Source organism: Chelonia mydas, chromosome 1, assembly GCF_015237465.2.
Source record: "Chelonia mydas isolate rCheMyd1 chromosome 1, rCheMyd1.pri.v2, whole genome shotgun sequence".
In the NCBI taxonomy this organism is placed as follows: domain Eukaryota; kingdom Metazoa; phylum Chordata; order Testudines; family Cheloniidae; genus Chelonia; species Chelonia mydas.
In genome coordinates this window covers 234,040,725-234,057,011 of record NC_057849.1, presented here as the reverse complement: position 1 = coordinate 234,057,011, position 16,287 = coordinate 234,040,725, and the positions used below count along the sequence as shown (strand labels likewise).

Sequence of the window (16,287 nt, the reverse complement as noted above, 5' to 3'; positions counted from 1 at the left end):
GGCTCGAGGATCTGTAGAGGTCTCTGGTGCCAATGTGGGCCTCCTGACCTGCTCTTGAAGATGCTGTTTCACATGCAAGTCCCTCACTACCTGCAGTCTCTTTCTAAACTTGCAGATGAAGCAAGTTTCTTTAATGTGCCTTCTCCCAGGCACAACAAACAGCACACGTGGGGATTGCAATTGGGAATAGACACCCCACATGATGGACAATTTTTAAACCCTGGTGAAGGCATCACCCAGGGTGACTATCTATCCATCCTCACTAACTACTATAAACTACAGCTAAGGGAGTACTAAACTATACTAATTATATACAACAAAGTCCCCCAAGAAACTAAGATAAACAAGTGTGAGATAAACTATGGCACCGAATGCTCCGACTCCAGCTGCAGGCAGTGAGAAGAAACTGAGGGGCGGGGGCCAGAGGGGATGAATGCCACTCCTACAGGTACTGCTAGGCAAAACTCTCCAGCTTTGGTATGTTCGGTACATGCACACTTGAGTGGAACACTCATTTCCAACTACTTGAAGAACATTATGGTTTTGTTTGTTTTTTTAGAAACCACAAAACACTATAAATATAAGATCTTTTCTGGTTCTGAGTCATATGTGTCTCTTCCACCCTAAGAGGCAAGCATTTACTGCTTCCTTGAAATTGTTTTCATCTGAATAAGATACCAGACACTGGATATGAATGGAAGGCAAGACTTCGTTTCCAGGAATAATCTGATTTCTATTATCTTCCTGAGCCCTCCTGTCATGTACAGATTTTTTCCACTCTTATGTTAGAAGAAAGTGATGTTAATACGTTAATACGTTTTAGACTATCTCTGATGGTATGGCAGATATTGCTTTTGTATCCTTGTAATAGTAGAGCTTTTGTTATATCTGAATTTTCATCCTGTGAAAACCAGTATCTCTCTTCTGAAATTCTGTCTAGGAATAAGGGGAAAAGAAATCACTTCCAAATCTATGCTGTTTTAAATTCCTCTGGAGTTTTGAGGATGGAAAAGTATGTTTTTCTCCCTTAGCTGCTTCACCAAGTCTTATTCAAAAGTCTCCCAAATCACACTTTGCCTATAAATGTTGCAGAACACAGGAACTGTGATGGTTAGCTAGATGTCCTCTAATATCTCAGCAATATGTTTCTCCCTGTTGACTGTATTGAAGGTCACAGTCCTTTAAAGAAAATCTGGGCATATCAATAGATGCAACTGGCAGAAAGGAAAATGTGTAATTTGTATTTTGTTCACTATTAATTGTAATGATTTATCCTTTGCAGTGGGAATGCTCTGATATCATTACTCTATAAATGAACATGTTTAGAAGGTTGTCACCAAGGCCTCAGAGTTCCTCCTTGAGGAAAGCCTCAATCTTTTTCTCCCCTCGGATCCTTGTAAAAATAGCTAGCATGGCCACCAATCTATTTGCATTACAGAGAGATATTTAGGGATGTGTGTGTGGAGGGGTACTTTCTCTTGAAATTTTGTAAATTTTCATACATTATTCCTAGGTCTGCCCTTACTGGAATGTTTCTATTCAACAATATCTTGTTTCTTCCAAGAAGACAATAAGATGTACAAATCACTTCTGTCCAAAAAAAAAATATAATTTTTCTTTTCCTCCCTCCTAATCAATGTAAAAAGCAAGAATGTTAACTGTTCTCTCTATCATAGATTCAGACATGTCTAAGGGGAATATTTTGTCCTGACTTTCCAGATTTTATTATGTGTTTCCCTCATTTGACAGTTTGGAAGACTCTGATGATAACATTATATCTATGCCTTTTTGATTTTGTTTCCTTGTGCTTCTTTGCTGTGATTTGTTTTTTTGAGGGGGTGTTTTGGTTAGTTGGTTGAGTTGAGCGTTATTTTTGTTTATTTAGTTCTTGAGAGCATTTTTGTTTCCTTGAAACTAAGACAGTTTTCAAAAGGAAGGAGTTTGGAAAATGACCCTAGGGGACTCTTTTACCATGGAGAATCATTTAGCCTGTGGTGTATGTTTGTTCCCCTGCTTGAGACAGAAAAAGTGGAATAGTTGCCTTCTGTGCACAGGGCAGAGAGTAGTCATCTCATAATCTCCAGAGAAAAAGATGGCACTATAATTCTTACACCTGCGTACATGAACTGACTTTTTTCTCTTCCTTACAGCGGGTTGGTAGATCAGCACTGTTAACACCACGTTCCGAGTTAGGGAAGTGTTTGTTTTGTTTTTTGCATTCCAGATATGTTTCTCTGATTGAAAAAAGTACACAGCACTGTGGTATCTCTCAGAACTTTTTCTATCAAATTGCATTAAAAGTATTGTTAACCAACATTAGCTAGACTGACATATTTTTCTGGATCTCTGTAGCCAGCAACTTCAGAAGTTCATCACTTAAAACTGGGAGTGTGCCAAAACTGCCATTCATCTGGATGGAGTAGCTTTCGTCAGGAATTCTAGGTGGACTGACAAATACTTCAAAGAATCCTTTCAATCTCTTTAAAGAGAAGGATGTTACCCTCTCCACTATGCTAATCCATAAGAAGCAGATTTTAAATAATTACTGAAAGTAAAAACTAATATTCGAAAGATTAAAATACTAAAATAGAACTCTAGAGAATTAAATTTGTTGGCACAATGACAAATTACAACTTGTATTCTAAAAGCAAAGTGTAAGTATAATACTTGTTTCCACCACTCCAGTAAGAAAATAGTTTTTACTTTCTTTGTTGTTGTTGTTTTGCTGTAATAAAAGCATTACCAACAAGTAATAATTCCTAACTTCTAAGGGTTCTATTTTGCAATTGATACACATATAACTCCTACTAATGCCTTTTGGAAAAAGAACAGACTTCCTAAGGATAAACTAATGGTGAACTTCCACCTGCAGATAAACACTGTGGATAGCTGCAATTCTGCATAACTTGTTAGATGCTAAAATATATAGGTGCTAGGTTTCTGCTATCACCTACAAAATATGAATTTGCAAGGTCTTCAAGGCAGGGATTGTATTTTACAAAGTTTCTGTGTAATTCTTAACACAGTAGGCTCCCAAACTTGGACTTTTGCATGCTACCACATGACAAATAGTAACAATAAGCCACTGTACTTCACTGCAAGGCCCGTAAGATAGTGGTGGCTCCAATGGACCCTAAATGCAGCTCTCGGTTGATCACACTCTCCAGCAGCGCAGTGGGACTGCAGCTAAGGCAGGCTCCCTGCCTGCCCTGGCCCCACGCTGCTCCCGGAAGTGGCCAGCATGCCCCCAAGACCCAAGGGGATAAGGGCCGGGAACGGGGAACTGTGGCCAATGGGAGTTGCGGGGGCAGTGCCTGCAGAGAGGGGCAGCACGCAGAGCCACGTGTGCCCCCAGGGGCTGCAGGGGCACGTTGGCCCCTTCCAGGAGCAGCGTGGGGCCGGGCCGGGGCTGCCCAAAGTAAGTGCTGCCCCCTCCAGTGGGCAGGTTCTGAATAGCTCTTCCACCACCCAACCTGCAGCCTCCCAGAGCCAGCCTTCCATGGCCCCTCCTCCACCCCAAGCCCCTGCCCCAGCCCTGTGCCCCCTCCCAGACTCCCTCCTGCAGCCCAAGCAATATTACCGATAACGGTAATATTACCATATCAACCAACAAAGAACTTGGGAGTGTTCACCTGTCTGTGTTGGGTTGATGTGGCTCTCACATTGAAGGTTTTTTGCAAAGTGGCCCCCACTTGAAAAATAGTGAAGAGGAATTATAGAATATCAGGGTTGGAAGGGACCTCAGGAGGTCACCTAGTCCAACCCCCTGCCCAAAGCAGGACTGATCCCCAATTAAATCATCCCAGCCAGGACCACAATAAGCATTCATAGCACAGTTGCCAACTTTCACATGGTAAATAAGCACCCCGACTTTCACAATAAGCCAAAAATCAAGCTAATCCCATTTCAAAACAAGGCCAAAACAAGCCAATCCCTAAGAACCCCAACACTCTATCAGACTAGATCCCCCCGGGGTGTAGTCTGGGACTGTGGTGGGCCCACTGTGCACCCATGACTCTCTCCCCCCTTTGCCCCTGCTTGCCCTGGCTTGCTGGGAGCCGATCAAAAAAAAAGAAGCAACAAGCTACAAGGCAAACAAGCAACTCACAAGCCAATTAAGCCAAAAACAAACCCAATTTCTGCGGAGATTTTTTTTTTTTTTGGTAGGTTTGGCATGTCTGATTCATAGATCTACATCTTATCCCTCAAATCCCATCCAAGCAAATGCTGGAGAAAGGATCATACAAGAAAAATACAGAGTTTAAAGGTATGTAGAACTCATTAATTTAGTATTAAAGATGTTTTCTTTAATCTCACTTTATGATTCAAGACTTCTGATTTAAATTTATAACAATAAATGAGAGATAACAGAAGGCTTGTATAGGATAGAGGTCAAATTTGGAAGTTAAATAAGGGACAGCTGTCAGGTATGAGTCTCACATTCATGATGGAGCACTTCCCAAAACTGGGAAGCTTTAGCACACCATATAACTTATTCATACAGTATTCTTATGTCTGAAATTTGAATTGTGAAAGCAAATTTGAGAACTTTCCACACTGTTAATGGAATAAACACACATATAAGCTCCCTCATACGATTAGCAAATTTATAGTTATCTGGTTTCATACATTTAAAAAGTCTCTTACCTTCACAGATATTAACATTCATAGATATTTTTATGTAGTGTACATATATAAAGCCTGGTCCCTATTCGCTGTTTTCACCTTAACATATCAATGCTATCAAGCTTATCAGAAAATGGCTATTACTAATCGTGAACCAGTCAATCAAGTGTCAAAATCTGCCCTCTTCACTTACTTACTGCAATATATAAGGTTAGGTTGACACAGGATTTCAATAGGTCATCCTCATTAAGAATATTCTATACAGAATTCAGAATGACAGTTGTACAAAATGGACTAATAATATACTACGTATGAGTGAGCTATCATGTCAATCATGTTTGAAATTTTCCAATAAATAATTCTGAGTGGGATTATCTGTTGATTAACAGAAGCATGAGCCACAGTCGTGTTCATTGAATATTATTATTTCCAATTATTAAGACAATTTCCTCACAGATGAACAAACAAGTATTTGGTTTAGTATTTAAAATTAAAACTAAAACTAGACATTACAAGGATAAACACAAGGTTCTTGGGTAGTCAGACCAGACTATTATTAATACTTTTTACAATATTATTCAGTAAAAATAGTTTTACAAAAATAATAAAACATTTTTGTGCAGTTTTACTTAATATAGTATTAACACATTACATCTCAGAAAATGTAAGGTGACTAACTTCAATATAAGATTTCTATCTTGAAATAAAACCTCAGAAGGGCATTGGCTGCATGCCAAGCTTTTACAGCTCTGATTGGACAGTGAGAAATGTTTAATAAAGCATCAAAAATCCCTCAGTTTCTTGTATAATCAGGAAGGCCAACAGGGGGTTCTATGCCAAGACCATGAGAATAGAGTCAAGCTCTATATTGCCCCAGCTGGGAATATTCTCTCCCCTCTGGAGCTTTGATTTTCCTCAGCTTGCTGTCAGCAGTGCCTCAGGCTGGGAAGCAACAGCTCAGAGAACCTACAGTAGATGGAAGTGGGGCAGAACCAGTACAGAGTCTAGAGTTGCTCCAATTTGAAAAGGCCAGCTGGCCCATAAGCAAAGGAAGTCACGCAAGAAGGGTGCAGGACTCTTAGAGGGTGAAAGAGAGCTCTCTCAACAGTTCTGGAAAGTGCTGTGGGAGGGTTCAGGGACTATAGTTCATATGTAGTATATAAACTGCACTCAGCTCATAAGTTTCATTCTTGTAATACAAGAATAAAAGTTCTGATGCACAGTCTAGCAGCTCTGTCCTTTCGAAAATGAAGCTGCCAAGATATCTTAATGTGGAAAAACAAATGAAATTTTAATGTTATTATAATAGGACAACCACTTCATTTTGAGGGACCTGTGTTCTGTGACTTCTTGCTTTATATTTGTTAATGGTGTGCAGGTTCCAATCCTAGATCGCTGTGACAGACAGACTGCCCTTCAGGCTGGGAGATCTATCACCTAACATATGGCAGCCCACCCAGGTTAATTTCAAGAGGTATGTCTGAACTTCAGCTCCCAAAAAGAGCTATAATTAGCCCTCGTGTTGCTTCTTCTCAGCTGAGTTGCAAATTTTGCCTCTTGTCACACAGAGCAATGAAGCTCAGCAGAGAAGCTACATCACTTAAGGCAGCCTTCACTTTCTAAACTGTAGCAGAAGTAGTTGGGCTATTACACGCAAAACAAATCCATGGTCTTCCCAGACACTATACCCAGGGCAGTGAGGTAGCAGTCAGAAAGGGAGATCAGGGAACCCTGAAGATCTTCCATCTCCACATAAGCACTTCATTCATCTCTTAGCAAGTTGAGAGCCAGTGGGAAGAGCCAATGGGATATATGATCCTAAACAATTCTCTTTTCCCTTTATTTCCAGTGGATGGATCAAACTAGAGTGGAAGAGAAACTGGGCAGGGGAGAATGCCAAGGAACAGGGGACATACAGAAAATAATAGGAAAAACAAAAACAAAATGGAATTAAGAAAAGAATGAAATCAGGACATAGAAGAAGAAGAAAAGGGAATGGAAAAAAGTAATATAAGACGACAACTTTTAGGCTAGTACATTTATTTTTAATATGTTTATTGTATACCTATATATAATTTTTGATAAATTAAAAACCCACCAAGTAATAAAAAAGGATCTGCCCCTGAGTAAAACTACCCCCAAGCCTTAGTCCAACCACTCCTTGATAGCCTAAGAGACAAGAAAAGAATTATGAAATCATACAGAACATAGGTATGATTGAAAATAATTTCACACCATAGCAATTAAAGTGGAAGAGCCTTTATATTGTAGTTTATATTCCACAAGAGATCAATTCTCTTCCAGAAAGAGATGGGAGATGTTCAGCTAACTGAAGAATCCAACTGGTTAAGCATTCTTGGGTGCTTTTAAAATTAAATTGGTTGAGAATGTTGATGGTGTCCCTAGCCTCCGTTTGTCATAAGCTGGGAGTGGGCAACAGGGGATGGATCACAGGATGATTACCTGTTCTGTTCATTCCTTCTGGGGCACCTGGCACTGGCCACTGTCAGAGGACAGGATACTGAGCTAAATGGAACTTTGGTCTGACCCAGTATGGCCGTTCTTATGTTCTTATGATCCATTTTGCACTCAGAATACTGAGCAATCAAAAACACTAGATAGAGAATACTAGCAATTCTCCTAATGGAATGTCCCATAAGGAGAATCCAAATAGGTGTATTATCAACATTTGTTTCTACTTACACACAAATTTAATACAATGCAGACAATGTAATTAACTAACTAATTTTTATTGTTGGGGCTATGTTTTATAGCATAAGTGGGTTATATTCAGGGCTGTGTGTTTTCCATGGCCATAGCATTTGCAGTGGAATTCCCCTTCCCCCAGAATTATGCTTCAGAATCTAAGCTTTGATTTTTCTTTTTTAATTAATACATATATTTCTAGTTGTCATGGTTGCAAAGTAACTCTGGAAAATGTGAACTAAGTATACACTAATGCTGTATTATTTTACTGAGTTTGCACACAGTCTGGACCCTTAACGCAGAATTTAGATTCAGCTTGTTGCACAGTATACAGGGTCTTGATTGTATCAATTTTTGCTTAGTTCCCAACAGCACTCAACTCAACTTTGTGAGTCTTATATGTAAGTTACCTTACAATGTTCAAACCACAGAAGTACCCACTCCAAAAGTATGACTGTCACTACTTGAAAGAAACGTAGATACTTATTAGTATTTTAAAAACACACATTCAGACTTGAATAGTGACATGGTTGAAGTAATGTAGCAAAAGCTAGTACTATTCGGAGACATGTAAGCTATGTCCTATCTTGTACTGAACTGATAACAATATACTAACAAAAACCGACTTACAAGTAACATAACAAAATCAAACTCTTTTATTAAGGAGCTCACAAAAAATTATCTTCATTTTAATGTGGTTGTGAAACAGATCTCTTAAGCTAAAGTAAGTTACATATAATTTAGTTCTGATATGATTTATTCTTGTTTTAATAATTATTGTCCTTAGTCTTCAAGTTTCAACAAGACAAATTAAAAAAAGGTCTCTAGCTACAAAATAAGTAATGATTCAAAACTTCATTTTACTTTTGCACATTTAAAATACATTTTTAAAATATTTATTCTTCTATTATAAGCTAATGTTGAAGAGCAATATCATATGATAGAGAGGATATTTGGCTAAGGACATACAGTTTTCATTTTTCATCTCTTTAGCGCATGATTCAAATTCATCATGATTAATAAAACAAAATGAGTTTTGATAGACTAGTTCAATCAACAAGAAGTGTCAGACAGTTTTACAGCCCAGCACAGCAAGAGCCATTTCACATTTCTCATGGGCCTAACAAAATATTCAGGGCTAGCCATATTTTTCCATGATCTTACATAAAATGTTTCTACACAGGAGACGCTATACAACTTTTGGACCGGTCTGGAGTACAAAACTGGAATTTGAATCACCTACCTATAGGAAATTGTGTGTCCTACATTTGAGCCATATCCTGTATAAATTTATGGTGAATGTATTAAAGATTTCTTGTGATAATATATCCATCGTAGTTTAAGGATCTGAATTTGAAAAACAACTAATATTCTGTCCACGTGCTTACTAACAAATTTCAAATTCTCTCTTACTTTATTTAGGAAAGCAGATACTTATCTTACACAGTTTACAGATTTTTCATACATTTCATAATATTTTTATAGTCAGTTAAGTATTCAAAAATAAATATACATACATACATACATAAATAGTAACACAGTAAAATAAAATCTGAAAATCCAACATTTGTGTTATGTTAAAGATATAGTGTACCTTCTTCAATGGGTTCATACTTTGCAATGAGTTCAGAGGCAATTGCTTCATCAGCATCAATTACAAATTGTTCTTTTCTGAGAAACTCAATCAGGTTTGTTTCAGGTAGAATTTTGCGGTTTGGAGAATAACTGCAGAAAAGTTCATGTATTTCACTTCTGTGTGCAAGGGCTCGATAAATTGCCCTGAATTCTTCGATAGTAATAGTTCCAGTCTTCCGCTGATTACTTGTTTTCTGAAAACAAAAATGATTGAGTACAAACATACATTAAAATCACTGCATTAAAATGTAAAAATGTAACAGAGCCATTATATCAGTTAAAACATTGAGCCATAATGTTTCTTCAGTACATGGTCATGATCCAATACTATTCTGTTCTAACAGGTGATGCAGATAGTAAATCTTAGAATTTGGCCTTGGTTCTTAAAAATGTCTATTATTTTAAGTAATTAAGTTTAAATTGTATTGCATAACAACGCTGCGTACTGTCAATTGCAAAATATTTGTGTATATTTTATATTATCGGATTAGAATGCATGAATTCAAAACAAAATCTTGTACTGAAACATGTATTTTAATTTCATAAAACTTTACCACAAAGAACGATTATCATGATAGTGAAAAAGTAAATATATTCTTACACATCAACAGTTACTACTTTAAATAATTTTGTAAATACTGTAAGGCTCTATTTTAAAATTAGGAAGAGTACACATTCCTCAAACAAGTGAATTAAGAATGATCAAATTATCTTAAGATCAAAGTCCTATGGCAGGTCACATCTAAGATGTTTTTTTCAAGTTTAAAGATATGACTTTGCTCAACTTTTAAGAGACTAAGATCAGTTAAGCTCTGACCAACTATTCATACACTTAGAATTCCTAAATTATACATATGTTTTTTGTAAATGGAGCTTTTAAAATGTTAGAATATGGATTCATTTCAATGTTTGATTATCAAAAGCCACTAGAAAATAAGAACGGTGAAAAAAGAGGTAGAAATAAATTAGAATGAGGGTAACTGAGTATCTCTGGCATACACATTTTTCAAAGACTCACCAAAATAATTTATCTTTTAAAATCGTCTAAATAATATATGGAATTCAGTTTTCCCAGTGTACATTTTTTTCTCTTTAATTTTTTTAAATTATTGTTCATAAAAGGTGCCATAATGTGCTAGCCCTTGTGACTGAACAAGCTCTGTTTATTTGCAAAACAAACACAGCACAGGAAATTTAAATAAAAACTTCATTGCACTACCCTCTACCAATGTGCTTCAACTCTCTTCTACAAGGATCACCATTGTAGCTGAGAGAAATTTAGTATTATTCAGTTCTTAAGCCCTAAGACTACCATGGAGGATAGTAATTAGTGCCTTATATTATGTCAGCCATGGTGGCTAGTGCCTAGTAAAAACTGGCCTGACAAGGAAAATGACCAACTATCATTTGATAAAGATTTTTGTTCACTACCAATCTAGGATGGATTTGAAACAATGTCCTAGAGATGAAAGATTCAATATTACATTACTAGTTCCCTCCTGAGCAATCTAGTCATTAGTGAAATAGATTTCTAAACGTGTAAACTGGCGTAAAACTAAAAATTGTATTAAGTAACCAAAATCAATGCAACAGAAAAGTATTTGGGGGGCTTCTAACAATAATCTATTAATTCCTTTCCAAACCAGTATCTTATTACTGATTGCTTGAACGAAGCTAGTAATAAATGTTTGGTACTAACTGAGAAATTGCAACTTCCCAGCTCCATGGAAGCATTTGGAAACTACAGTAATGGGGGCTATATAAGTATCTAGATAGAAAGATTACTACAGATTTATATTAGAGACACAAGGTGGATGAGGTAACATCTTTTACTGGATCAGTTTCTGTTGGTGAAAGAGACACAAGCTATCAAGCTTACAAAGAGCTCTTCTTCAGGTCTGTGTAAGCTCAAAAGCTTGTCTCTTTCACCAACAAAACTTGGTCCAATAAAAGATATTACCTCACCCAACATATCTCTCTAATATCCTGGGACCGACATGGCTACAATAGCACTGCAATCTATAGATTTCTCTGTGTCTCTAGTTCCTTATCATATCTTTAGTTTTATTAATGCACCTCAACTCTTTGCTATTCAGAAAATGTAGTAAGTTTAACAAAAGGCTTTCCTGTTGAAATGAAAGCTTCAGAAAATGTATTATTCTTTAACAAACCTTAATCTCCCCATTTCTTCTGATTTTACCTAAAGTAATATGCCAGAAAAAGATATTTAAATTTTAAAAAAGGAAAGAAAAAGAAAAGCAGTACATTGGTAAAACACCTGCATATATGTCTCTCATACAGAATGAACTGTTTAGTCATAGCCCTTCAACTCTCTCTTAAAGAGCAATGAATTTGTAATAGTACTGTATCCAATTAGATCATTCCTATTCAACACAGGCCACTCCTTCAAGTAATTATTCTTTTTTCAGTCTACAGTCATTTACCTAAAATTTCTCCCCGAAAAAAACATAATAGAAAGCCCATAAAAGCAATAAACTCAAAATTTGCTAACTCTCAAGAGGGTCCAAAGGGTCAGCACACTCAGGCTTTGTAAGACTGCTACAGGAAGTAAATTCCAGAGTTGAGGGTCCTCCATCAAAAATGCTCTGTCATCAGCCTCGGTGTTTAAATTTGGAGAGCGTTATCTTGAAACACCTTAGTTAACCTGAACTGTCATGGTGGTGGTATGATTTGAGAAGTCATTCTTCAGGTAGCCAGAATCCAAGCCACATATGGCCTCATACAACAAAGTCAACACCTTCAAATAAATGAAATGAATGCAACAGCAAAAGTGTCTCATAAACACAAAGTTACCACAAGGGTACACCAATATTGCCATGAATTTTCTGTTCCACAAAATATCCACTTCATAAAAATAAATGGTCACATTATTTCTAGAAAATTTTTCATAGAGTAGGAAAGCAGAGGAATAGGAAGAGATTTCTTTTCAATACAATAGTTTCAATTTTGAACATCCTACAATAGAATCAAGTCAACATTTTTGGAAGTTGGTATTATCTACCATTCTACAAAGAAATCTACCTGCCAAGCTTTCAGTGCTAATTTAAAACTAGAGACTTGTAAATGTTATTTTAAAACTATGCACATTCCATTTTAAATCATTATTATTCTTGTAATAACAATTAACACAAATTTGATCGATTGTTGTCAAATTTGACTCTTTGAGATCCTATTGGTTAATTATCTTTTTGACAATTATTAGTGTGTTTGAAATCCAAACACTGCAGTAAACCCTTTGCCAACTGGTGGTTGATTAGTGGCCTTTGTTAAATTAATTTTGTAGTTAATCCAGTTCCTTGTAGTAAGATGTAAACATCATCAATTCTAATGAAACTAAAAAGGGTATTGGTTTTGTGGAGACTGAATTCTCCTCCTACCACCTAGGGATGATCCCAGAACATGTTGGGGAGGCAGTAAGAAAGAGATTGTATTGATGCTGCCTATGAGATATCCACGCTACAGATAAATACAAGACTTTTGTCCACTCAGCCGTTAATTTGGCACATTTATTTAACAAAAATATTAAAAAAAACAAAAAACCCAACCAAACAGTCCCTTAGGTATCTGGTCATTCTGAATATACTTACATCAATACATGGCTATTTTCTCACCTTAAAAACATATTTTACATGAACGTAATCAAAAGGGATGTTTAACTTAACAAGTAATTTCAACGTCTTGTCTAAATTAATCTTTCCGCTTCTAAACTCATCCTGAATGATGGACAAAAACCATGTAAGGAAAAACAGGTTAAGGAAATGTGTAACCCATTTAATTGGTTATTTTTTTGGGAAAATGCATTTGATTCTTAAGCCAAACATATTAGCGATTTTTCTACTATTATACTTTCTCCATTTCTGGTTCCAAATAATTAACTGAAAAATATTTCTGTTATTTATTCTGTTACAATGCTGGGCTAAAGGGTGCTGGAGGAGGAAGAGCAGCCTATGGAGAAGAAAGGCAAAAAGGGATAAGAAAGATGAAATGGCATAGACGATAAATGGGAACAGATGCGGTAAGACATCCAATGGTAGTAAACGTGAAAAGGAATAAGGGTTTAATGCGGGTAAAAAGTGAAGGGGTTGGGGGATTCACATATTAAAGAAAATAGGGTAGTGGAGGAAAGCAATAAAAAGGGTAGAAGAGGTGCAGGAGTGTGAAAGCAATGGGGAGCCAGGTGTGAACCGGCTAATGTGGACAGGGAGCTCACAAGGTTGAGTGACAATGAAGAAGATTTGGGTTCTTAATCGGGGTGGCTAGAAGAGCTTAATGGGGTTTCAAAACAGTGTCAGAGGAGGGAGGGGTGTTGGGTGGGGAGGTCTGGGGGAAGGTGGGCTGGCCTTGCACTGTGTGTACGGGGAGATCACTGGCCAGTGGGGACTCTTTTTTCCTTCGGGGGGGGTCTCCCTACTGTGGGGGCGAGGAGGCCTGGCCGGGAGAGTGTTTCTCCACGAGGGGCGGGGGCGGGGTCTTCTCTATTAGGGACGTGCCCAGTGCACGTGGGAGGGGGGGAGAGGGGAGGGGGAGTCTGTCCCGCCCTGTTCGCGCGGTGGGGGCGGGGCGGGGTCGATGATAAGGATATTTGGCCTCCATGGTGGACTCCGCATCGCCCTGCTCCTCTCCGGGGTCTGGTCACTCCGATGGTGTCAGCAGCGGCTCCCAGAGCGGCATCACCCCGACCCGGCTCCTCTCAGGACCCCTCCTCCCCGCCTCCCCGCCGCGCGGGGATCCCGCCCCTCCCCAGCCAACCGCCCTCGCCGCTGCCCAGAGGGAAGAGAGAACCCGTCGCCGCCTGAGCGCCGGCCGGCACGCGGGGGGCCTGTGACGCCACAAACGGCCTGGCCACGTGGGACACCCCCCGCCCCGCCTCGCTCTCCCCAGGCCACGCGACTAGACCCGCTTCTTCCGGCCCCTAGCCACGCCTGGCCGGCGAGGAGACCCGCTCCCGGGAGGAAGGTGGTTGACCTGTTCCCGCGCTCGCACGGTACCCTGGCAACGCGACACAGCTGGGCCAATTCAGCTGCCATAGTCAGATCCCGCCCCAGGGTCTAGATATTCCCAGGGTCATTTGCAGCCTTTACCTCCTCCAGCGTTCAAGTGCCTGGCAAACTCACTGTTGCTTCTCGCCCTTCATATGCCCTAAATCGGGGGTTTCCAAAGTATGGAGCATGATCCGGGGGCCAGGGCTAGTGTGTGCACTTGATGTTCCGTCTGCTCATGTCACAACAATTCTCTAAGAAGGTGGTAGGTGAACTAATAAAGCTTTGGGAACTGCTCTAGATCTATCCACAACTCTTTCCACCTGTTCTCGCTTCAGCTGCTTTAGATTTTTTAGGGCCATTTCAGAAAACTGTTACATCATCAAAAGTTCTTGAGCTTTCCAGGGTGGTGATTTTTATTGTTACTATGTCTATTATTTTCCAGTCTTTTTATTTCATTGTTGCTTTATCAAAAGCGTTGCATCTTCTGAGTATGTTTCTGGTTATCTAAAACATTCATGTTGAAGCTCTCCATAGTTGAGTTTTCATTCTGGTATCCTAAATTGTGGATCCCTAGCCAACCATCTTCCATATGACAACATAAACATGCCCATAGCTTAGGAGAATTAGTTTTTCATGTGCTGCCAGTAAATATTTTCCACTGTGACAATTTTTCCAAAAGCTCTAGCTCTGTTTAATCATTTTCTTTTGATCTCACTAATATTTCTAGATCTTTCCAGGTACAGCTTTAGAGCACACACAAAAGTTCTGGATGTTACTAAGAAACGTTTTTGCTGTGACATCCTCAGGTGTTCTAAAATATTTTTAATAACAATTTTCACGTTAGCAAATTGTTCATGCTTTCATTTCAGGTTCACCACCACAGAAATATACCATAATGTCCAACAAATGTGACTTGTCTAAGGAAGAGAAAGTGTGGGTCATATGCCATCTGCTGTATCAGGCACCTCCAGGCGAATTCTGCAGTGTTTTTGAAGATCTCCGTATTCTGGTCCAGGACGATGACCTGATGAGGCAAGAGGCTGCCCAGGTCTGTGCCCATCACAATAAGAACAATTTCACCTTAGTCCGAATAAAAGGAACCAATGTGCTGGTGACTCGCTACAATGACCTAGGAGGAAATCGCTTTTTTGACCCTAAAAATAAATTTTCTTTCAAATTTGATCACTTGAGTGGAATATCAAACAAATTTCAGCTCCATAGGGTAGCATGGGATGAGACAGAGCTATGGAGAACAGCCCTAAATAGTGCTTTAAAGGCATATGTGAATAGTCACTTTCCTTCAGGGGACTGCAGTGTGTTTAGAAAAACATTGAAAAACAGGCAGATATTTGTGGTCTGTATTGCGGGTCATCAGTACAAACAGTTGGGTTTCTGGAATTGCCTTTGGAAAGGTGAATGGACTTTTTCCCAGGTTCCAGTTATTACTCAGGTTACAGGGGCCATTCATATGCAAGTACACTACTTTAAAGATGCTAATCTCCACATGACAGTCTGCAAGACTGTTGAAGAGACCTTGCATGTAATTGACCCAGCCCAGTTGGCCATAGATTTTGTGAAACTCATAAAAACTGAAGACAACAAATTTCACATTGCCATGCTGGAAAACTTCCAAGCTTTGACAGATGAAATCTGGAGAAAAATTCTACGAAGGCAGCTCCCAGTCACTTGCACTGTCATTAACTGGAATAAACTGCTGACCAATCAGAGCATGAAAGCCAATATTTCCAGTTGTGAGGTGCCACTGAGTGTCCTGAAGTGCACTGTTTGAGTAAAATATAGCCCAAATAAAACTAACGATCACTATGGAAAGTGGATTTATTTTATTCATTTGACTTATTTCTGGCTATGGGGAATATAAAGCCTTTTACCACAAGGTTGCCATTTTGAATCTAATCCAGTTCAGTAATATCTAAAAGTTATTACTGGTTGATGTTTTTCTTAATGCAGGGATTTTCCCGTCTTTTTCTGATTCAGCTGGCACTGACCACTGTCAGAGATAGGATAGTATCAGAGGAGTAGCCATGTTAGTCTGTATCCACAAAAACAACAAGAAGTTTGGTGGCACCTAAAAGACTAACAGATTTATTTGGGCATAAGCTTTCATGGGTAAAAAACCCCACTTCTTCAGATGCATGGAGTGAAAATTACAGATGCAAGCATAAGTATACTGACGCATGAAGAGAAGGGAGTTACCTTACAAGTGGAGAATCAGAATTGGCCTTGTTAACAGTGGTTCTGCACTTGTAAGGTAACGCCCTTCTCTTCATGTGTCAGTATATTTATGCCTGCATCTGTA

General features: G+C 38.8%; 2 protein-coding genes across 3 annotated transcripts in view; one reads left to right on the top strand and one right to left on the bottom strand.

Annotated features, from left to right (window-relative positions):
- PLCZ1 (phospholipase C zeta 1) overlaps positions 1-12,767 on the bottom strand; it is a gene marked incomplete at its 5' end in the record, with an annotated part of 112,416 nt that extends 99,649 nt beyond the window's left edge. The window contains 2 exons of the mRNA XM_007071202.4: positions 8,927-9,161; positions 12,600-12,767. Of these exons, the coding sequence (XP_007071264.2) occupies positions 8,927-9,161; positions 12,600-12,767 (403 nt within the window). The remainder of the gene's footprint in view (positions 1-8,926; positions 9,162-12,599) is intronic.
- An 818-nt stretch (positions 12,768-13,585) lies between these two features.
- Positions 13,586-15,784, top strand: CAPZA3 (capping actin protein of muscle Z-line subunit alpha 3). Of its 2 annotated transcripts, none has more exons than XM_043524742.1 (2): positions 13,586-13,944; positions 14,840-15,784. In XM_043524742.1, the coding sequence occupies exon 2, from the start codon at positions 14,866-14,868 to the stop codon at positions 15,757-15,759; it is 894 nt and encodes a 297-aa protein (XP_043380677.1). In that variant the 5' UTR covers positions 13,586-13,944; positions 14,840-14,865; the 3' UTR covers positions 15,760-15,784. The 2 variants fall into 2 exon arrangements, with proteins under 2 accessions (XP_043380677.1, XP_027689169.2); XM_027833368.3 differs by lacking the exon at positions 13,586-13,944 and adding an exon at positions 13,955-14,232.
- The last annotated feature ends 503 nt before the right edge of the window (positions 15,785-16,287 follow it).